General features: G+C 39.4%; 1 protein-coding gene across 1 annotated transcript in view; it reads right to left on the reverse strand.

The window, feature by feature from the left end:
- GADL1 (glutamate decarboxylase like 1) overlaps positions 1–16,290 on the reverse strand; it is a 139,946-nt gene extending 123,656 nt beyond the window's left edge. The window contains exons 1-3 of the mRNA XM_069472023.1: positions 16,215–16,290; positions 6,440–6,612; positions 1,743–1,869 (exon numbers count right to left, since the gene is read on the reverse strand). Coding sequence (XP_069328124.1) covers positions 1,743–1,869; positions 6,440–6,612; positions 16,215–16,290 — 376 coding nt within the window. The remainder of the gene's footprint in view (positions 1–1,742; positions 1,870–6,439; positions 6,613–16,214) is intronic.
- Positions 16,291–23,826: the final 7,536 nt, after the last annotated feature.

Here is a 23,826-nt window from a genome sequence, read left to right on the forward strand (position 1 = left end):
CAGAACCCTTGAGAAATGGATTATTTGAACACCGTTTGCCTAAGTATGTATCACAGCCTGCTGCCATTAGTTCTGAAAATATCAGTAGTAACTTCCCTCACTTCAAATACATTTCACTCACCAACAGGGTTCACCTCAGGCTACAGGCAATGAGTGGCCTTTTCATTTTTCAGATTGGACCAGTACAATTAGCATTTTGTAGATAGAGTAAGATGTGACTCATCACACAGCTTACATACACTTTCTGATTCCACTTACTTCAAATGCAGTGGCTTTAAAGACTCAAACAACTGCTAGTTCCAGCTTTAACTTTTTCCCCCTCATATAAAAAGGCTCCTAAGGGTTCTTGGCTTTCCACAGTGTGAATGTTCACACCAGACACCAGGCTAACCGACTTATCATTTTCAGTCTCAGGAAGCCCAGCATGACAAAAGAGAAAGAGGCAGGAGGTCTATTTCTACATTTGAGTATTTGAGAACCATTTTATTTGGTGACCTTTCATTACAACTCACAGCATTTGGTTTTAGTTTTGTTTTGTTTTTTCTTCTTTAAACTAGGAGTTCAATAAAAGATAAAAATCTCAAAAGAAAATGTCTTTTCAACTAAAACATGGAAAAGTTCCTATGATCTGGAAAAAAAAAAAAAACCAGGCACTGCTATGAGTAATTTTAATAAGATTTTTTTTTTTAGTTCTGTGTTAATTTATGATTGATTTCCATGGTAACATTATGGAAAATATCCAGTAAACTGAAAAATCTACTGCATTAAATGTCATTCTACACTTCTGACATGCACTATAATAATAAGATATGTATCTCTGCTTTTGAAATGCTAACTGGGTTTTTGATACATACACCAGACTTTCTCGAGGGAATATAATCCAATTATTTTTAGCCAGAATTTTATTATGTTCTTTCCACTAAATTTAGCCTGGTGTCAAAATTCACAAAGCATAATGCCTGTATGGTCTTAAGCACTAGATTACCTTTACATCACACTGAGAAATGCGTATTTTGGGAAGGTATTCTCCCATTTTTGATACTTGCTCACTGGGTGAACAGAATGTTAGCAGTCAAGTTGGAATAGTACCTCAGTGTAAGACTGACGACAGCGCATCACCACATTTACAAAAGACAGCAGTGGTTATGGCATTATTGTGAAACAATCCCAGCAAAAACTTACCACATATCCATTTTTCTTATATCTGCCTAAATGTGTTTATTTTTTGATCCTGCTAGATTTGATAAGATAATTTAAAATTTGTCAATTGCCAAGAGTTCATCAGTGTCTTCCAAATAAATCTATTGGCATTCATATTAAAGATACCCTCTTGAAACTTTTTTGGCATATTCTGGGCCATCAAGATTTAAAATCCCTTAACAAATTTATATAACCAAAATATTATGTGCCACTTTGGACCAACATAAGACACGATAAGTAGAAGTTATACTGTATGGTCTTAATTGTAAATGGAGGATGGGGATTGGCAAGGCAAAGACAATATTTATGTACAAACACTAACACCAACAGTTTTCATATCAACTTATCTTTGACTTTGACAAGGAATCTGGATCAGAGATTCAACAGACCATTGTAAAAACATCAGAACCACTATTTTTTTATCTAGGTTTCTCATCCCATAAACATTGTCATACTCAGCTTTATTGAGAGGTAAATAAATGCTTTTAAAATGTAAAAACTTGTCAGAGATACAGATCAAGGAAGTAAATGAAAGCTCTTACTAGTTTTGACGCTGTAGTGTATGACATCCCGGCAGAGTTCCAACAGCCTGTGGGGTGGCTCGCCTGTGTCTCTCATCTCCAAATCAAGAAGTTCCTTTAGTTGTTCGGGATCCCGCCATTCACAAACCTGGAGATTCAGCAACATGCAATTCATCGACTACCCACCAGAGCCAGGTATTGAGAGGATGGGAGTCGATGGACCCTACCCTTATGAAGCTTCCAGGCAAGTGGGGGATTTAAACATGCATGAGTTCAGCACGAAAACAGTTATGATAGTAACACAGATGTCGATGGGACAAAATGAGGGGCTCCATCTTAGATTTGCAAGGTCAAAGAAGATTTCCTAGAGAAACTGGTATCTAAGTTGTCATTTAAAATAAGAGTAGAATGAATCAAACAAAGGTTAGGGCATGGGGTGATACGAGGGGTTTTCTAGATGAAAGTAACAGAAGGAACAAAGGGTAAAAAATAAGAGATGCTATAGCATAGAAAATTAAGTAAGTTTGGTATGTCTAGAACATGGATTTTTGAGAAAGGGAGAAGCGAAAATAAAGCTGGAATACTGAAGTTGCTTCCTAAGTTTTCTCTCTGCTTGTACCGTGTCCTGGAGAGTCTACTTACTATCAACCTAGTAGCCAGAGTGATCCTCTTATACCTAAGCCATGGTCATTCCTCGGATCAAATACACCCAGTGGCCCCCTATTTCCTTCAAAGCAAAAACTGAAGTCCTTACAAAGACATAAAATGGTCCTGTGTGATCTGCTTCCCCTGGTTGCTCTTCCTCTCCAGTCTCATCTAGCACTATTGTACTTTCCTCCTGGCTGACTCTGCCCCTGCCAGCCTGGCCTTTTTGCTATTCCTCAAATACACCAGGCATGTTCCCATTTTAGGGTCTTTGTGTTGTCTGTGTCCTCTGCCTCGAATGCTTTTGCCTCCAATACCCTTATAGCTAATTCCCTCACTTCTTTCAAAGCTTTGCTCAAATGTCACTTTCTCGATGACAGCAATCCTGAATCTTTTACTTAAAATTAAAATCTTCCCATTACCCCATCTCTATCAATCTTTTCTACTCTTTTTTTCCCCAAAGCATGTATCACCTTCTGACATAGTGCTATCCATTTCTTTGTTACGTACTACATAATCTTCATAAGAACAGAGATCTTGGTCTGTTTTCTCACTTATCAAAAGTAACTAACACAGAGCCTGCACATAACAGGTGTTCAATAAAGATATGTTCACTAAACGATTGAATAAGCAGAGAGATAAACAAGGTTCATGTAGGCCATGATGGGCTTTATGTGTCATGTCACAGAGTTTGAATTTGGCTCTAAGGAAGCCATTGAAATGTTTAGCACAGGGAATGAAATGATCCTATTCGTGTGTGGGACAACAACTTTAGTTGCTATGTGGAGATTCCAAGTAAAATTGGAAATAGGAGATAACTGTAATAAACCAGGCAAGAGAGGCAGTGCTCTGGATGACAGTTGATGCTGTAGGAACGCGGTGTATATAGAGTTATTTAAAATGCAGGATCAATAGACCTTGGAAATCAATTAGATGTTGAGGCAGAGAGACAGGGATGAGCCAACAATAATCCTGAGGTTCCTAGCTTAGACATAAGGTTTGATGGTGGCAATGGTAATAGCAGGAGAAGGATCTGGTTGGGGGTGGGCTGGGGATGATGAGTTTTGGAGGAGCACATTTAGTATTATACAAGGCACCTTAGAATATCCAAAAGGGGTGTAATAGTTGGTCTGAGGCTCTTGTGAAAGGTCAGGGACAGAGTTCCAGGCATACACTATAATAATATAATAGTGAATGGGCAATATGGTTCAGAGAGAACCTACAGCAAAGAGGAGAGGTGCAGGATCTCCTCCAGGCAACACCAACACTTAAGGAATGGGCAAAGGCGAGGAGCTCACCTATGCTGTGGACAATAAGCCAGAGAGGTAGGGAGAATCCTAAGAGAGTTTAGTGCTACCAAAACCAAGGGAAAAAAAAAAAAAGTTTTAAGAAGGAGAAGATGGTCACCACTGTCAAATACTGCTAAGAAGCCAAATTAGATAAAGACTGAAGTGCTCATGGATTTATCAACAAGGAGGTGTTCTTGGCAAGAGCAGTTTGACTTAGAGAGGTGGGGGTGGAGGCCAGATTGCCTTGAAGTGAAGATGTAGGAGGTGAAGAAATAGAGGGAGGGAGGAAGTGTAGACAATCTTTAAAAAGTTTGGCTGTGGAGGGAAGGAGAGAGATGGGGAAGTAGTCAGGGAGTGAGAAGACTGGGAGGCGGGATGTCGGGGGAAGCAGGAGGAAATGTCAAGTTGTGCAAGTGATATGAAATGAAATTCTGATGCTATACCCATGATAGGCAGAGGTAAACTGAAAGTGCCCAAGACAATCAAAAGGAATGGCTACTGGTGCACTCAACGACATGGATGGATCTCAAATGCATTTTGCTGAGGGAAAACAGCAAGACTCAAAAGGCTACTTACAATATGATTCCATCTGCAAGACATTCTGGAAAAGGCAAAACTACAGAGAAAGAAAATACATCAGTGGTTTCCAGGGGCCAGAGAGAAGGGCAGGGGGTTGATTAAAGAGGAGCACAGGGAAATTTGGGGGGTGATGGAACTGTTCTATTAATAAGTCTTGATTGTGGGATAGTTAAATGACTTGTCAAAACTCATAATTGCACACCAAAAGGGGTAAATTTTACTAAATGTAAATTATAATTCAATTTTTAAAAAAGAGCCTGATGAAGACTATCTGCTGGACAGGGCATTAGAAGTGATCATCTTCTAAGCGTGGGGATGTATCTGTAGGTCACATTTTAATGGTGTCCTGTTGGATCTCAGGCAAAGTAGACTAAGTTTAGTGGTATAAACACTTCCCTCCCCCAACTCCAGTGTAGCTTTCAATCCAACTTCACATGGATAGCCTGCACATCTACTATGCTGCAATTGACTTGTGTTTCCTTAATTGATAACTTAGGATAACTCAGGATCTTAAGCCTCCTCCTCTCACCTTATTAATATATCCCATTAGTTCCTTGCATGAGCCCTTCTTTCTAGGCAAAATGGTCCCCTTGCTATGTCAAATACATCTTGTCCTTTTGCAATGCGCTTTCCATTATTTACCACCCTACCTTCTTCTCCTAGAAATGAGCACTCCAACCCCTGACTTCTCTCTGCCCCCATAATCTTACTTAACCTTTACATTCCACATCCAAGCTCAAAGTGCCCACTCCTCTGTGAAATCCCCAAAGTCTGCTGTAATCTCACAGCATTTATCACATTCTCACTGGGACACCCCCCGCCCCCGTTCTCTTTTCTAATGAAAACTTATCCTTTCAATTAGATTATAAATTCTATTCAAAGCTGGGCCTCTATTGTATTTTTCTTTATATTCTCCAGGGCTGAATATAATGCTTTACCCATAGCTGACATTCAGTTAATATTTAATGACTGAATAAAGGCCAATTAAAAAAAAAACCTGCCAAAGGAGCACTGTGCTCCAAGGGAAAGCAGGCCAAAGTATTTCACAAGTACAAAGAAGAGCAGAAAATATGTAATTATAAATACACAATCTGGGTGAATAAGAACCATCAGAGATTTTGCCTTGAACATAACTATTCTGAGTTCATGGGTCAGGCCAATCTATTTTCCTATTAGTTGTCCTGAATGTATGTCATCAAAAATTCAGAACAAATACCAGTTCACAGTCAAAATCTTTTTAAAATGCCATTTATTTCTGACTAATATAATTGAGATAAATATCTCTTCCATATATCCATTTGTTGGTGATCCAGTTCCAACATGAAAAGTGATCAATGTCAAAATAAAGGATAATTTAGTGATTTTAAGAGGCATATGAAGGTCTAGGTAAGAGTGCGAATCTGAAGTCAGAATGCCTGGATTTTAGTGCTAGGTCTGATACTTCTTAGTGTGTAATTTGGGGCAAGATATTTGACCTTTTTGTGCCTGAATTTCTTCCTTAGCTCTAAAATGAGGATAACAAATGGTACCTGCCTCTTACGGTTTTTGTAAGGATTAAACATACAAATACATATTGAATAGTCCTTAGGTCAGTGCCCAGCACATAGTAAGTACTCTTAAGAACAGATGTTATTAGCATTATAGTAGTTCTAATAACAATTTGAATCTGAATTTGAAACCTAGACCCAGTAATTGGTACCAGTCAAGAATCAGATTTAACAAACAAGGATTTCCAGTCTAAGCTCAGATAAGCTTCTGGTAAGGACATGTAGAAAAATAAAGAAAAGTTTTGACACTCTTTTCTACCTTCTGCTTGATTTTCACTAGCAACATAAAGAATGTGCACAAGAAAATGGAGAGCAAAGTATGTTTTAGAGAGTATATAAATCAGATCAGCAGGTTATTTATAATCCTTATTATTAATATTAACTAGGGCAGGAAGCCTCATCCCCGTGCTTCGTGGCCTTATCTGATTAAGCTCTAGGGTCTCAGCCAATCTTCCTACAAATGATGGCTGGAAGAGTAAGGAGTCAACCCTTTAAGGAAAACAGACTGGGTGAGGGAGGGACCAAACTTTGCTATCTGGACAAAGATACAGAGGAAATGAAAGCTTGTGCTTCCCCTCTTCCTTACATGCAGTCACACAGGTTTGAAAAAAATCTATCTTTCCCATTCCTGGGATCTCCCATAGGTTTTCACTGTTACCTTCTCATTGACATCTGTAGCCTTCAAAACCACCTCTTCCATTATTAGCCTACAGGCCTCTTCAACAAATTTTTCTCCTGCTTTTACATCTGTTGTAGGGCCATTCAGGACAATCCCATCCACAATAACAGCGCTCTTCTTACTTGGAACCATCTCTTGTTGATCATTATCTCCTGGAAGCACACAAACAAATTGTGTTTGAGAGATAATCTAATTACATCACACAACAAAACACAGGGGAAAAAATGGATCACTATCCCAGCTCCAAATGCCAATCCTTCTTTTCATACATGAAGACGTCTTTTGGGACATTGAACTGACAATTTCATATAGCACCCAATGGCATGGTAGAGTTAAGGAAAATTTCAGAAAGCTCACAAGATATGGGTTAAGTAGTTCAACCTTATTATATATGTTCCTCTGTGTTGGGCTGAGTTGGCACATAGAGTGGATGACCATCTATTCAGTATAATTTCAGGTCTGAGCAGGAAGGGTACCATTTGCATATACTAATTCCATGCTGGATGGTGTTTGAAGTTGAAAAAATAATGCTTTCCAGAATGAGAGACATGGCTTACAAAGCAATCATCCCTAAGAGAGAGTAGAACATTCACTGGCACTTCCGCACATGTACAAATGATTAAATGATTGCCACCACGTCCTTTTCTTAGAGTCATCCTCACTCCACCACAGCAGAGTGTGAGTTCGAAGAGGGGAATTAGGCATTTGGAGAAAAGGATAAGGAAAAAGCCCTTCAAATTTTAGCTAGATTAACACTGCCTCTGTGCTGTAAGTATCCCCTTGGAATATAAATTATGTAATAGTTGTTCTAACTTCAGAATCTGGTTCACTGAGCAGACAAATCATATAACTGATATTTCCTTGTGCAAATTCACTTAGCATTTCTGAACCCTAGGATGAAGCTCTGTGCAGAGATAAAGAAAACAGCACCTGGCCATGCACAAATTGTTTTCCTCCACAGATAACACATTTCCAGATTGGAATATCAAATAGAATTTTATAAAGATCCATCATGTCTTTGATGTATCTGAATTACAGAAGGGACTGAGTGGGATCATCTGGTCACCTCCAGCAAAGTAAATGTTGAAATCTTCCAAGGCAGAGAGCTAGCTGCTTCCTTCTTGAAAGACTGACACACATGAATATGTTTCTCTAAATGCATGTGCCCTCTTCCTTCAGGTGCATGTAGCTGTTGGTCAATTTCTCCATGAACTAGATTACAAAGTCTAAACAGGAAAAATGTTCTATTTTCCATTGCTGCAGCATCTTGTTTATCACCATGGAATGTGAAGGAGCTCAAGAAATGTAAATTAAACCCATCTTACTCTTGCAGACACACTTCAAACACAGGTACAAAAAGATCTTTGTAAACACAAGCTCATGTTTATGTCCTGTACACATACTCTCTTGTAATTTTTAGGAACAACCATTATCTTCCCATTTAATAAATCATTCCTAAAGAAGAACAAGCAATATAAACATGGCACTCATCTTAATTTTACACTTTCAGCCTATGCTTAAATGACCCTCTGTTTTATGCACACTGTTTTGTCCCTGAGAGCCCCTCTCTAATTTCTCAGCCATTTCCTGCAGAAAGGATGATAAAAGAAAATAAGCAACATAATGGTTTGTATAAATCCATCTTTAATGCCTTTAAACTTTTCAAACTTGCAGTTTAAGCACAGGCAGAAGGATGGAACAGGACATATTCAGGACTGTACAACTGCTGATCAGTGACTAAAGGTTAAAAGTCAACATGAAAATCTATATCTGAGAAGAAAGGTTACTGCCTACCCAAAATAGCCCTCCATAAAAATAATTCTGGCAACTTAATCCAGATATTCAACCAATATCTGCCACCACAAGTTTTGATTAGATTGCATTCTCTTTTCTAATTGGTACTTCTCTCTTCCTTTTAATGTACATGCTCATTTAGTTGTAGAAATTTACAGAAACAATTTTTAAAAGTACTTTTCAGCACTGCACTTGCACAGCACCTTACATTTTAAATCCACCTTAAATATGTTGATGGTCTATTTAAAAGCTTTCTAAATATATATATATTTCAAATATTTCTATTCTTAATGGGGGCTCTAACAGTATTAGTGTCTATTATATCTTAGACTCTATCTTCTCTTCAAAGTTAAATGTTCTGGTAAAATTCTGTGCCTTTATAAACCCTTTCATTCTATAACTGGCAAACACAAATGGTGTCCATGAAGATACAGGATAAAAATGTCACAGGAAGATTCCCCGATTTGGGAAAGATGCAGTCTGCAGCAAAGGATCAATGTTTATCCTCTCCCTGAAAGAGAAACCATCCAGGGTTCCGATGATGAATTTCAGTTGCAGCCGTCACTTTCATTTAAAAGGGTGCATTTAACATGGTTTAGGGGCAAATGCTGAAACACTAGAATTGGGCTTTTAACTGGAAATGTTCTTCACCTGAGGTACTTTCCTCCCCCCAAAACTTTTAGGTCTTAAAAATAAAGTGTGAAAGAGGGCAATTATTCCAGGAACCCTGATTATGTCAGTAGGAAGTGCTATTATTAAGCACACAGAAAAGTTAAGTTTTTTAAACCTCATTAGCAGGATTTCAGGCTTTTATTGCCCAGGGAGTAGCAGCAGCTCTGTAGCCTGCTCAGAATCTGTCTCTCTCTCTCTCTCTCTCTCTCCCTTTCTCTCCCTCTCTTCCTCTCTCTCTCTCTTTCTTCCTCTCTCTCTTTTTCTCTCTCTGTATGTGTGTATGTGTGAGAGAGCGAGACACACACACACACACACACACACACACACAATGAAATAAAAAATGTCAAACACCCACTTGCAACCAGAATAGCACAGAAATTTAAATTGTCACTGTCTTCACAGCAATCAATTGAAGAAATCCCCATAATTCATACAATTATCTAAGAAAAATACTATAAAAAATTATAAAGAATTGAGTCTACATTATGCTTCTTTGGTTGCTAGATACATTTTATGCTTACAGCCAGATGTAACAATGTGCCTCTTTCTCCCCTGCGTTTGCAACTTGGCAAAGACCCTCTGGAGATTCTATACTAGGTCAGGCTGTGGTCTTCTGAGGATGCATGTCCAGGATTTTCATTCTAACTGCTGGACTTTATAGTGGGTAGTAAAGAAGTCTTTCAATTGGAGGAATCTTCCATGAAGAGTGTATCTAGCATCTGACTGCTTTTCTTCACCGTCACTTCTACCACGTTAGCCCAAACCACCATCAAATGCTCAGATTACTGCAGTGACCTCCCAGCTAACCCCCAGCTTCTACCCTTGCTCCTCATGCCCTGTGGACTATTCTCAACATAATAGCTCCTACGTTCCTTTGAAAAGATAAGTCAGATCACATATGACTCTTCTCAAACCATTCAATGGCTTCTCAACTCATCAAACTAAAAGAAAAAGTGCTGATAATGACCTCTAAGGCTCTGGATGAGCCCGTTTCCCTAGTAGCACACGAATCTCAGATCTCATGTCTTATTACTGGGTGAGCCTTCAAGCTCACCCAGCTGTCATGTCTGGGCTCTTTACTATTCTTTGATTCTTTTCCTTAAACGTTAGTTTCTCAGGGAGGCCTTCCTTGACCATCCTGTAAGAAACTGCAACCACCTCTCTCCACTACCTTCTGTGTGTGCTTTGACTCCAGAGTTAGTGACCATCATGTAACATATAATACCTGTATAAATTAATGTAGTCATTTAAATACCTGTCTTTCCAATAGAGGGTGAGCTCTATGAGAGCATGAGTTTGAATCCAATGGTTTTGCTGTTGTTTCTGCAGCATGCACAAAGTGCCTGGAAGTTTGTAGGAGTTTGATAAACATTTGCTTACTATCAAATGAAAGAAGTTCTCCCTGGGTCCTTCAACCAAGCAGGGGCAATGCCCCCTCCTCTGAGATGCCAGTGCAGGTTATCTGTGCGCCATTCTGGTTTGAAAGCACAGCAAGGAGCCTGGACCTGATGAAGCAGGACACACCTTGGCTAGGGACAGAGGAGGCACTAAACACAATGAATGGGTTAGGGAAGTGACAGTGGGGGCTAAAAGAAGAGCCTCAGGAACAGAGTCAGCTAGGCAGATGTGTGTTTCTGATCTCTGGATTATTAAAGGAAACCATGGCTGAAATGCTCTCACTTTTCTCTCCTCTCCATCCTTTGTAGTGCAGCTGCTCTCTTTCTATGCTTTCTCTCCTTTTCCCTTTGGTAGTCATTTGACTTCTGAAAGTCAGTCCATCAACCACAGTCTACTCTAGGAGCCACACTTCCAAATTCGAAAGCCAGTCAATCCCTAAACACTCTTACTTCGTCATTGTCACCAATTCCTCACCTCCATACCTACCAAAGTCCTACATAAGCTCAACTTTTGCTTTGTTCAGAAAGAAGTACAGCTCTCCGTTGCTTAACAAACAACAAATTCAGCTCCAAATGTTGTTTCAGATTTTGAAAGATGGCCTTTTCCTTTGACACAGGATTAAATGAATTAATACAGATAAAGGCTTAAAACAGTGCCTGATATACAGTGGGCACTCAATGAATGCTAGCTCATAGCAGTAGGCAAAATAATACTTGTTAAATACATTAATGCATAAGGGAAATTTGCATGTGATGGCAAGCTCTGAGAGTAGAAAGGGAGGTCTTCTCAGAGTGATCAAATGGCCAAGGTAATAAATCTAGACCAAGTGGCTGGAGAATTATCCCCTGTGAAAGAGTAAAAAGAGGGGCCACAATGGCAGGGGGTTTCCCCCATGAGGAGAGCAGGACTCCCTGTACAATGTTCAGGACACAAGATGGCAGCCAAGTAGTTCAACTCACATGGGGTAAGCAGCTATCCAGACCTCCCACTTGTCACTTTCCACCTTGCACTGTGGTTATCTGTGTAGAGTTTTTATTTCTTGTACCAGATTGTAAACTCTTAAGAAAAAAAAAAGAGCCATGTCTCATTTTGCTGAATATCCCAGAACAGAGTTCAGTGACTGGCTTTCAACAGCTCTCTGAGGACTGTCAGGCTGACTATATAGTTATCTTGGAAGTCATCTTATGTAATCTTTTCATGTAATCCAAAAATCCCCTCCACAGCCTGGTGGCCTAGATATTAGGAGATCTGGATTCTAGTCATGGTTGGTCCCCCAAGCTCTCTGATCCTGAAGTAATGAAACCTCTCTGTGCCCCAGTTTCCTCATCTGTAAAATAAGAGGCCATCTGAGGAAAGTGCCAGGCTGCCTACCATAGAATTTCTGGTAAATTAATTCAGATTCCTGGATTCATACACAAAAAAGATTCTGTTCCTGGGTGAGCCCAGGATCTGAAATTTTAGCAAGTACTCCAATTTATACTAATAGTACTTAAATAATAAGTACTAATAGTACTTAAAATATACTTAATATGCAGTGGGTTTGGGTGACCTCTAAAGTCCTTCCAAAACCTCACAGCTTTGGTTGTCTAGTCTCTCTCTCTCATCCTTTAATAAGTGTGTATTTATTTCAACAAGCACATATCAATCACATGCCGTGTGCCACACACCATGGTAAGAGACAAAGACTTGGATTGGATCCTCTCCCGAGTAACACAATCTCACTAGGGAGTTAGGTGCTGAAAAGTTACAATAATACAAGACATGTATATAGTGCTTGCTATGTGCCAGACAGTGTTCTAAAAGTTTTACAGAATTTAGTTAATTTAATTGTAACAGAAACTCCAGTTAGTAAGTTTTACAGATGAGGAAACTGAGGCACAGAGGTTTAATTGACTTGCCCAAGGTCACAGACTAGGGTGTAGCGAAACCAAGGTAAATTTTTACTGAATACTAAATATTTACAGAAGTTCTACAAGGGAGCAATGGGATTCTGCTTTATGAGTATCTACAACTCGCAAGGCAACATTAGGGAGTTAGTAATGACAGCAAGATAAATTAGACTCAGTTCTGCCCTCAGTAATTGAGAGCCTCAGAGTATTGAATAACTGAAATAGAAGATAATAGGTGCCAAGTTCCATGAGAAAGACACCAGTAAATGTTTTGAATGTAAAAAATGTAGACATTTAGGGTTAAGGGTTGGGGTTATAGGAGAAGGTGTCAGGAAAGACTTCTGAATTAGAAGACTTGTCTTCTCTTTGAATATATCCAGTGATAAATAATAATAATTTTAAAACCTCATCACTTCTTGAAGTAGTGACTCCAATGACAGACATCTGGAATGGTCACAACACTTCTCCTTAGAGTGACTCCAAATATATATTTGCGTCATTTCTACAGACTTTTATAGTAAATAAATAGACAAAATAAATCTATTTTTTCCCCACAGGACTGCAATCTAATTATATGAAGACTTTTATCGACTCTTCGACTCTCATCCAAATCTTTTATTTTTCCAGTTAAAACTGCTCCAGTTTTTTCAATGGTTTCTGATAGCCCATGGTCCCTAGTCTGCACCAGTTTGCTTTTATCTTCTAGAATGAGGCATAGCACAAAATTCCAGGCGTGGTCTCACCAACTCTAAATATAGTGAACTAGTATTTTCCCATCCTCTGGTCACCATGATTCCATTAATAAAGCTTCTATTAACACCCTAGTGGATTCCAAAGCTTGAGTTTTGAAACTAGGCAAATCCTTGCTGAAATTCTAACTCTGCCACTGTGACCTTACCCGTGTTACTTGACTTTCACGTGATCCATTTTCTTATCTGGCAAGTGGAGAAAACAGCTGCACCTATTGCATCGAGTCTCTCAGAGGTTGAATGTGGTGACGCATGCAAGCCACTGAGCAAAGTGCCAGGGACAGTGTAAAGAACGCAATAAATGGTAACTATTAATATGGCTGAGTCTATATGAACTCTCTTTTGGCACTGACATTACACTGTTGGCTCAGGTAGAAGTTTTAATTAGCAGTCTTAGGCTTTTGTCAGAAAGTCTGCCAGTAAGAGCCAAGTTTCCCATCTAAGACTCTTTTACTGTTAAGTGCGAATTAGCAATAGGAAAATAATATTTGCTTTCAAACAACAGAAAGGGAGAAACAATGGATTAAAACTGAATCTAGCCATCTGGTTGAGAGGCCCAGGAACTCTTCATAAAACCAGTCCAAAGACATTGGGGACCAAGGGAGGTGTGAAAGTCAGGACCTAGAGAGCCCAATATGCCAGTCTAAGAAAGGCTAAAAAGCAAAGTCTGGGGAAAGAGATAGGGTAATATTACTTAATCAATTAATGAGAGCCTACTATTTGCCAAGCACCCAGCCTAGTGTCTGGGGATATAGAAGTAAACAACATAGAGTGCCTGTTCTCAGGTTGCTAAAAGTCTAGAAAGGGAATATTTAGGGAGCTGAGGCAAAGAAAAATTGAGATTAAAAAACTGAAGACACATTCTTCTGTTCTGGAGTTTTCTAAGTCAGGTGTCTCTCCTAAGCTCAAAAGAGTAGATGCCTAATTTAGTTGATATACTTGGTACTGCCAGCCTCATAGATTGTATATATCCTTTATAAATTTCACAATTGTTTTTAAGTCATTTTAGCTGTTTAAGAAACAACATGCCAGTGAGAGGGTAACTGTGAACAACCTACAAAGAGGAAGACTACAGGAAATAAATAAATACTAAGAAATACAGTAAAGATAATACAAGGTAATGGGCACAGAAGCTCTGAAGATTTGGGTAATGGCAACAAATGCAGCACTTAGCTTCTAGATCCAGCCTTGTGACTTGGCAGAATAATAGAGCCTGCTTAGGGATTGAACAATTTCCACAGTACAACCCACAAGTATGAGTTCAAAAGAGTAAATGGCAAAACTGTGCTTACAACTTTAGGCAGCTGAAGATGAGTATCCAAATGCAAATAAATAAATAGATGAGAGAGACAGAGAAGAAAAAGAAAATTCTAATCATTTCTTTAGTTTCATTTTGGGGTTAAACTCTCGGTAGCTGAAATCCACAGTAAGTAGACACATCTTTTATTTATACTTTCATGGAATATTTCATTGAATTCCTACTACGTGCAAAACATTGGAACACTCAAGAGGTGGGAAACCTGCGTCCCCAAGGCCACGTGTGGCCCTCCAGATCCCCAAGTGCAGCCCCTCGGCTGAATCCAAACTTCACAGAACAAATCCCTTTATTAAAAGGATTAAAAGGACTTAATTTAAGTCCTTCTAGATGATGGCATTTGAGATGGACCTTCACTAGCCACTCAGCAAATGCTTATTTGTGCCTCTTATGTAGAGAACACAGTGTGAGGCAATCAAGGTTGAGCAATGAACAAGAAGACAAATTTACATTTATTTGAGGTAGATAGAATATGTAGTTAATAAAAAAGACAAACAGATAAATAATTAAGATAATTGCAAACTCTGGTAAATGCTCCAAAGGAAATTACCTGAATGACTTCACAGAATAAGGACTAGGAGCTCTCTTAGACATGGTTGGGAGAAAGTGTTTCTGGAGAAGAGATCTCATTTGAATGGAGATGGAAAAGGAGGACCCAGACAGAAAAAGAAGTAGGAAGAGAATGGGTCAGGAAGAAGGGACAGAATATGCAAATAATCAATAAACTGGTCTCCTTAAGAAACAGAATGAGATCAGCATGGCCCAAGCATGAGGGCAAGGCAAGGAAGGAATGCAACAAGATTTAGAAATATCCATCCAGAAAAGATCAAGCAAGGTTGTGTTTTTTTCCAAAAGCAACAGGAAGCCACGGAGGAGTAACATTATCTGGTTTACATTTATAGAAGATTATTCTGGATATCACACAGAGAAAGGACTGTCAAAGGACAGAAGTGGAAATAGGGGATGGCCTAGGCTGCTATTGTAGAAGTCCAAACAATAGACAATGGGGACTTGGGTCTGAAGGGTGGCAGTGGAGATGGAGCAGGGTGGTGCAACTTGGGGGACATTTTGGTGGTAAAGCTGAAAGAACTTGCTGATGAAGCAGATGTAGGGCTCAAGAAAGCAAAAGGATCTAAGTTAACTCTTAGTTTGGGGGTCTGAGCAACGAAGTAGATGATGAATGGTGAAGCCCTGTACTGACTGATACGGGGAATGCTGGAAAGAGCCAGGTAGGCAAGCGTGTGTCTGGGGCATGGGAAGATCAAGGTTTTTTACTGATTCATTGGAATTGGTCATAACAGGGTAGAAACAAAGGTCATGCCAAGGACATTCATGACAGAAGAAGCAACATGAACTAACGCAGAAAAGTGAATGAGAGAGTGTGTGTGTGTGTGTGTGTGTGTGTGTCTCCAGGAAACCTGAAGAACTGTTTGTCCAACGGGCAGGGTCTGTAAATGAGGAAAAGCACTATGGAGAAGGAGGCCGATCTTGCAGGGACTTACACAGGAACTGAGAAGCTTAGATGTTGCTGCATAGGCCACAGAAAGCCACGGGGAACTTCTGATGGGTAAGAAGAGGCTTTAGAGAGATGAAGTGGGTACTGCTGTGGAGCTCGGACGGGAAATCAAGAATTGGTGGTGGGGAGGGAGGATGGCAACAATCCAGGCCAGGGAGAGGGGGGACAGGGAACTCAATAGTAGACAGGGTGGTAGGCTTGCATGTATTTTACACTCTGCCCTACAAGTGGGCATTCTGAGAAAATGGGACTTGGCATACACATTCGGTGCATTTGATCCCTGTCCTTCAGCCCCAGGCCGGAGAACTTTGCTGGATCGTTTGCTTTAACCTGGCTCACAGAAGCTACTGCACCCTGGTGAAGTACATTCCCCAGTGGCTGTTCTCACTGTGTCTTCTCCCTCCGCCTCAGCAGCCACTACCACCCTGGCAGTCACAGTTCCTGTTGGCATTTTCCCCCTCGGACATCTTGGCTGTTTGTCCTCTCTTATCCTTCATCTTACCTCTTGTCTGTAATTTGTCTTTACTTGTGAAACGCCAGGTTTGACTCATTGCTTTATCAGTCACTCCTGTGTTTTCTGAGATTTAAGGCTGAAGAGGGAAAATGCCCATTTTTAATTTGCTTGTTTACTCATGGGTATTTTTGGCCTAACTAGCATTCCAACTGGAACCACACTTCCCCAGGACAGTCTTGATAACACTGTAAGTTAAGTAAAGACCCCTTTTGTGGGCATCTCCAAGTCCCAAGTATTCCGGATCTGCAGAGTTGCTTTTGTTCCTGTCTTTTCAAGACTGAATATTTACTTCTCTCTCCAATTCTGTAAGCCTCCCAAGATCCTTCCACTAAACCCCCCCTTTCAGTGAACAAGAGTCATTCTGTGCTCTGTGAAACTACAGAACCATAACTGATACTGAGTAACTTGTATTCTGTAGCCACTGAGGAAAGTTAAAAACAAATAGACACACCTTATTAAGTATACTCTCTCAACCCTCAGAGTTTCTCATCTATTTACATTGTTCTCCAAAACTAGGAGATTGTCCAGTTACCATCAGAAAATAAATATGGTGTTTTTTCTCTTCTTTTTAACATTTCACCTATGCACAATTTTGGATGCTTGAGGTCAATGGGTATAGTACTGTTTTAGCAAAAAGAGTCCAGGACAGTACTGCCAAAAAGAAATACAATGCAAGCCACAGATGCAAGCCACAGATGCAAACCACCTGGGTAATTTTATCTTTTCTACTAGCTTTTCTAGTTGTAGCATGGCACAAAAGAAACCAAAATATTACTGCACTTAAAGTGCAATAATAATAATAACAATAATAATAATGATTAATAGTTAATGGATACACTGAACCAGGTACTGAGGATACTTAATACATGCTTTATATGGGTTATTTCATTTAATCCTTATAACAAACTTATGATGAAAATATTTGTGTTAACTCCATCTTACTGATAGAGAAACTGAAGCTGGAGAGATGGAGAGAATTGTCCAAGTCATATAGCTAGTAAGTAGCAGAGCCAGATATCAAAGCCAGGCAGCCTGAGTCCAGACACCATGTTAACAATTACCAATTTTACTTTTTTCCAAAGAAGAATGCAAGTAAGAAAATATTGTTTTCTGTGTCTCATCAACCACACTAAACTATTTGGACACATATTTGGTACTCCTAAAGCAATATGCAATTATCTTGGAAATACACATTAGATTGCAATGTGCTGCAATTTGATATATAGTTTTAAAACCAATTTGCTCAAGTGTTGACTTCAAGACTTTAAATGTATTCCATTTAACCAGCAATTTAAATGAAAATTTAAATAAATGCTATAAATGGGTGCCTCATTTGCATGATCTGTTGATTAACTTGGATATGGGGCTTATCTGTGCCCAGGGTTCTGCCTCCTGACTAGGGCTTTGACAAATCATCTTCTAGGTAAGTAGAGGGAAATTATTCTCTGCTCTCTTGCACCTCAATACACATGCTGTGACATCCACATGTGGCCACCCTCAAATGCAGAAAGTTGTACCTATCAAAACTCCTTTATGGAGATACTAAATGCTATTGGAAAAAATATACCGAGAAGCTGCTTGGAATAGCAATAAGACCTCTCCAAGTGGCATCTTTAAATTAAAATCAATGGCCTAAACTGTCTCCTTAGGAGGGAGGACTCTGTTACCTGCAAGGAAAATGCATTGCTGAGTAGGGTATGCAACTTTGGGGCCAGAGCTGAATTGCTTAGTAAAATAGAGCAGACAGTGAGGCTGCCACCATCATCTTCTGTCTTATACTGTATGCTACACAGAATCAACCTCACCTCTGTATAAAATTGGAGAAAATATTCTAAAAATTTTAATCTGCCTGGAAGTCACTGCAGTGACATAAACTGCATTATAGATGGTACTCCTGGAGTGGCGTATATAGGAGCCCTGGGGGATGCCCACACGTCTCAGTGCTACTCTCATGTTGAGAAATGAAATAGTCACAGAACACTGCATACCTGATCATAAAGACACTGGCATGGATTATTCCTCAGCTAAGACCCACTGAGATATGGGTTCAGAATCATCTAGAATATGTGCCAATGATGTTTCTGGCCAATTATGTGTAAGATCATGGGATAGTAGAGCTTTGAAAGCATGTATAGATCATTTAGAAAATGTCCTCCTTTTGAATTTGAGAGAACTGAGGTTTAATGTCACAAATTGTTTGATGAATGCTTGTGTAATCCTTTCTACAGGCTTATCAGATCTCCTAAGGGTTGTACACAGTCCACCTCTCATAAGCATCTAGAACCTATTTCATATTATCATAAGTAGCATTTATTTGTCACTTATTACATGCCAGATTTTTGGCAAAATCTTTGTAAACAGTAGCACATTTATACAACACAACAACCTTCTGTAAATATAAACAATTAAATTCAACCTGGTTAAGTAGAAAAATAATTTACTGGGAGAGTATATCAGTTATCCATAGTTAAACCAAAAAAAAAAAATAGGACCCAAAATTTAGGAGCTTAACACAACAACAATGTATCCTTTGTCATAATTGTTTGGCTTGGCTGGTTAATTCTGCTGGTCTTGCCTGGGTTCACTCACACAGCTGCATTCAACTTGTGCTTTGGCTGGGAGCTAAACTCAGCTGGGAAGATTGAGATAGCTGACTCTCTTTCTCCATGTGGGCTCTCATTATCAAAAAGATTAGACTGGTCTTTCTCACAAAGTGATGGCAGGTTTGAAGACAGTGACAGCAAAAGATACAAAGCCTCTTGAGGTTTCAGATTAGATGTCACACATCATCACTTCTGCCATAGTCTATTGGTCAAAGCAAGTCATAAGGACAGTAAGATTCAAGGACATAGGGAAAAAAATCTCACTTCTTGATGACAGAGACAGACAGTGTCATAATATTGCAAAGTAGTGTGCATACTAGGAAGGAAGAACTTTGAAACCATTTTTGTACCCTATCATAGTCCAACCTCTGATCACAAATTATTCATATTCTTTTTATCCACAAAATATGCTCATTCCCATTCCAGGACCTCCCAAAATGGTAGTCCATTACAGAAGTATGCTGGAAGTCCAGGATTTCATCACCTGTATCAGGTCTACAGACACAGACAGAAAGGGCTGCTCAGTTTTAGCTGCTCTTGGTCCAGGGACCCATAAACTAAAAACACAAGTTATCAAATGCCACATGCAACATACGGTAGTGATACAGGACAGGGTAACTTCCATAGACACTCCCAGGAAGGAAAAGAAGGCACAGGGCTATCACTGGTCCATAGCAGTTCAGAAATCCAGATGGACACATATTGCATAGGTTCTAATTCTGCCCTCTGGGGTGGTTTTCTAATTCACCATTCTCTGTGGCTCTGCCCTCTGGCAGAAGTAAAGCAGTGGCCCAGCCTCCCTCTGAGTTCAAATGCAGTGATGAGTAGATGCGGACCTGCCAGCGTATTGCTGCTCATCCTCACTCTCTTCTAGACGCTCTCATCTAGATGCTTGATTACTGATCCCAGAGATGTCAGCTACACAGAGGAAACAGTTTCTTTCTCCAGCCCATTTCGTAGTCACACTTTGGCAACTGGACATGTCTAGATTCCTGGGTTTTCCTATAAGCTCCAACTTGGCCATTCTTGCCATCTCAGAAAGGCTGATTAGTGACTTTCCTATGATTTCCAATTCTCCCTTATGGACTTTTTCTTCCTCAGTTCCTCCCACAATTGTGTAAGATCTAATTCCTATGATAAATTTCTTACTCCATAATGCTCTTCACATACAATATGTTACTGTATTTAATCTTCACAACAGTTGTACAAGTTACACACTAACATCTACATTTTACAAAGGAGGACACTAAAACTCAGAGAAGTTAGGTAACATGCTCAATGCTACAAAGCTAAAAGGTGTCAGAGCCCAAATTTGAACTTAGATCTATCTGATTTTCCAGCCCATGCTTGTAACCCTTATTTTGCATTATATGGAAAGAGACAGGATAGGGACAGTGATGTACCGATAAACTGGCTTCTGAAGAAGAAAGACACTAATTGATAGCATTTGCCTATTTCTATGGTTTAAAGACTCCCATCATGCTAATTTCATGGTACCAACAATTTAAAAACTGGCTTACAATATTTCTGAATATTTAACACTCTCATGAACCAATACGAGGTGGTTTCAACACACCTCTGGATGAGAAGCTAAGAAAAAAGTTCACCAATAAGCAAATATAATAATAGTTAAAAAAATGGGTGCTGTGTTTCTTTAGGTGTCTCACCCATGTACAAGCTATCTATCTAGTTCCCAAGTGCAAACATCTCTACATCTCTGCCTGCAGCCTTTCTGTTTTGGTCAGAACATGTTCTGTACACTCACATGGCAAGTATGAAGCTCTGAAAAATAAATACCTATAGCTCAGCATTCCTCAACCAATAAGTGATAGAAATAATGCATAAATATCTAGCTCTCTTATTCTTCATATGGGATAATACTGAGGTGTGTTTTCTTCACTATTACCCAGAGTTATCCAGCAGGATTAAGCTTTAGTTACCCACAGTGACACCTTACTTTAAAATGCATACTCTATTGGCTGTCTCCCTGGGAGCACCTTAAAAACTACTTGCACTCTAACCCTTGATTCAGAGTCTGCTTCTGGAAAACCTAAATCTAACAAGCAGCTACCATTTTGTATGCCAGTTGACCAAACAGACCCTGTACTAGGCACTTAGGTAACATGTTTTTGCACAAATCTTCATAACATCCTATGAGGCAAGTATCATACCCAATTCTACATATATGGAAATGAGGGTCAGAGAGGTTAATTAACTCTATGGAGGTCACATAGCTGGAATGAGAAACACTAGAGCTAATATTCAAACTATGATTGATTGCAACGTCTCTTCTCTTTTCACTAAACTGTGCAGCTTCTCTCACCAGGGAGATTGGACTAACACACACGAAACAATAAAAGAACAATTAAGTGCTAAGATGACATATTGTATTGAACACTTCTGGGCAAAACTGTCATCATACTTATGTTCCACAATTACTTTCTAAAATTCTCTTTTGTTGTGCCATCAACTTGAAAAATAAGACCAGTGACTAATATTAGGAAATTCAATTTTTCATAGATTTTCTTTCTCTTCTATCACTGCTTCATACAAATTAGGTACTGAAATAAAACTGAGTGGATGACATGACAGAATATACCATGATGAAAATGCATATGAAGAAAATTTGTTGCTTGGGTATATTTTTTAGCCCACATTGCATCCCAAAAAACAGATATGTCATAAAACAACAACCAAATCTCTATTGATTTAGTAAGTCAATACAAAGTATTAGGAGATCAAACAACACAGCATGCAGAGTGCTGAATTAGGAATAGTCTTATCAGCTAAAAACCTCAAACACAGGGAGGACACTGGCTTTGACTTTTGCATATATTTAATAGGCAAAAATTGAAGTGTGGAAATTTAAGATTTGTCAATGCTGTGGCTAAAATCACCAAAATAGATTTTAATATTTAGCAGTGGCTTACTGTCATCAAGTAATCTATATAGCTTATCTGCAATATTTAGCATTTAAAAAGTCCCAAATGCTCAAATTCTTAGCACTGCACCAAGAAATCCCAGATGCTGGTAGAAACAAATAGAAATTCTAGCTCTGATTTGGTCAGTATTTTTCAGGGTTGGTTTCTAACTTTTAATTACTTGCCATGACAATATGCACAAAAAGAACACTCTTTTGGGAAGAGTTTTAGCCCTCCTGACTCTGGCATTAAGTAGCTCATGGCTGCGAGTATAATGCGTTAACCTCGCTGGTTAAATGATGTTCTCAGTGAAATGATACTCTATAAGAGACCTTGTCACTCAAACAATGATTGTATAGCTAAAGCCCATTTTTTAATTAATTTATTATTCATGTAATTAACAAAATCACATTTCATCCTTTCTAACAGTGGTCCTCATTAATGCTCTGCAGAACCATGAGTTTCTAAAATGTTTTAGGACCTTCATGGAGAAGGCTCAGGGGAGAAAATGATGGAGAAGACTAGTGGGTGGTCTGTAGGCCCATGGAGCCTAGTTTAGGCATAGAAATGCTATTTTATGTCAAGCATCTCTATAGTATTTTGCTTAAACATAGAGTCTGTAGACAGAAATGAATGCCTAAATACTTTGGCTTAAAATTAAAATAGGACTGACAGACAATTGACACCCATCTCTTTTCCCTCTTTAAAAAATGGAGAACTTATCTACTAAGCCTCACTTGCCACAGGACACTCCTTCAACAGAACTGAGACCCGGCTTTGTACATATACACCTTTGACACTCCCCAAGGAATGTGCCAGTGGCGATGGCCCTGGCCAAAGCATCCAATTCCATTTGTTTAAAGGCTATTTGTGGTGCCATTACCTTTATGACACTCAAGCATACAGAGAATATATAGCATCTTTATTTTGGTATCTAATTAATCTTGTCTTCTTCATGAACCCCCATTGCTGAAAAGAGGTAACAATTTATTTTATTTAGTCCAAGATGGTTAAAATGTGATCAGATATAATAAATTAAACAGTCCCTTTAGGTAATGATCTGTTTTACTGTGTAAAATGCTTCATATTTCAGATTTTCACTCCTTCTTCTTTTAATACTCTTCTTGATGGCTTCTAGGTGCATGGGGAGAAAAGCGTGTCTCATTTAACTTCAAGGGAGAGGAAGAGTGGCGGGGTCCCTGGATCAGTGCAGTGTGTACTAGCACTTTGGCCCCAGGCAATCTCACTTGTCTACATCTTCACTCCTTTCCCATCTGGCAGTCATGGGGCAGGCACATTCAGGGCCTCTTTTCTCTCATCTTTGTCAGAGATGGGGGTACTCCTTGGATGACGTGGTCTCACCTTGGCTCTTGGTGATGGTTATCCCTCTGGGCTTATGCCACATCCTTCCTTAGCTCCCCAGTAAAGCAGGTCCATCACATGGCTTCTGCCTTCATCCTCATCAGAGAAAGCCCCTTGGGAGGGCAAAGGGTCCTCAATTCAGTCACCCTCTTCTGAGGACAAGAGGGTCTCTCTGAGTCACCTCCACCCCCTGAAGATCTCAGTGCAGCTCTGCCTCTCCATCCAACTTCAGTGAGCCATCACTTTGGCTTTGACAAGTCTGCAAGGTGGCCTCCTCCAAGAGGAGCTGGGAAAGATCTCTGTTGTTGCCTTCTGTTTCCATAAACTACCATGTAACTGTCCATTGTCCTCTCTCCCTGGCTTTGATCCCAAGTGATAGGAAATCAAGAATGTGTATTTCAGCATTTGCCTCTCTTGCTTCAATCTTTCTTTCTCTCCCATTATCACTTTATGCCAGAAGTGGAGATTTTTCAGTGTTTTTTCCTACATTAAATATTCCTTTTCCTTGACCCTACCCTCATGGATAACTATTAAAAGTGCACAAGAGTATCTTCTCCGCGTTATGAACAAAACTCCACAATTTCATCCTCTAGGCCTAGTAGGTCATCTTAAAAGAAAATAAAAGAACTTAGA

This window comes from Eulemur rufifrons, chromosome 7 (assembly GCF_041146395.1).
Source record: "Eulemur rufifrons isolate Redbay chromosome 7, OSU_ERuf_1, whole genome shotgun sequence".
NCBI lineage: Eukaryota > Metazoa > Chordata > Mammalia > Primates > Lemuridae > Eulemur > Eulemur rufifrons.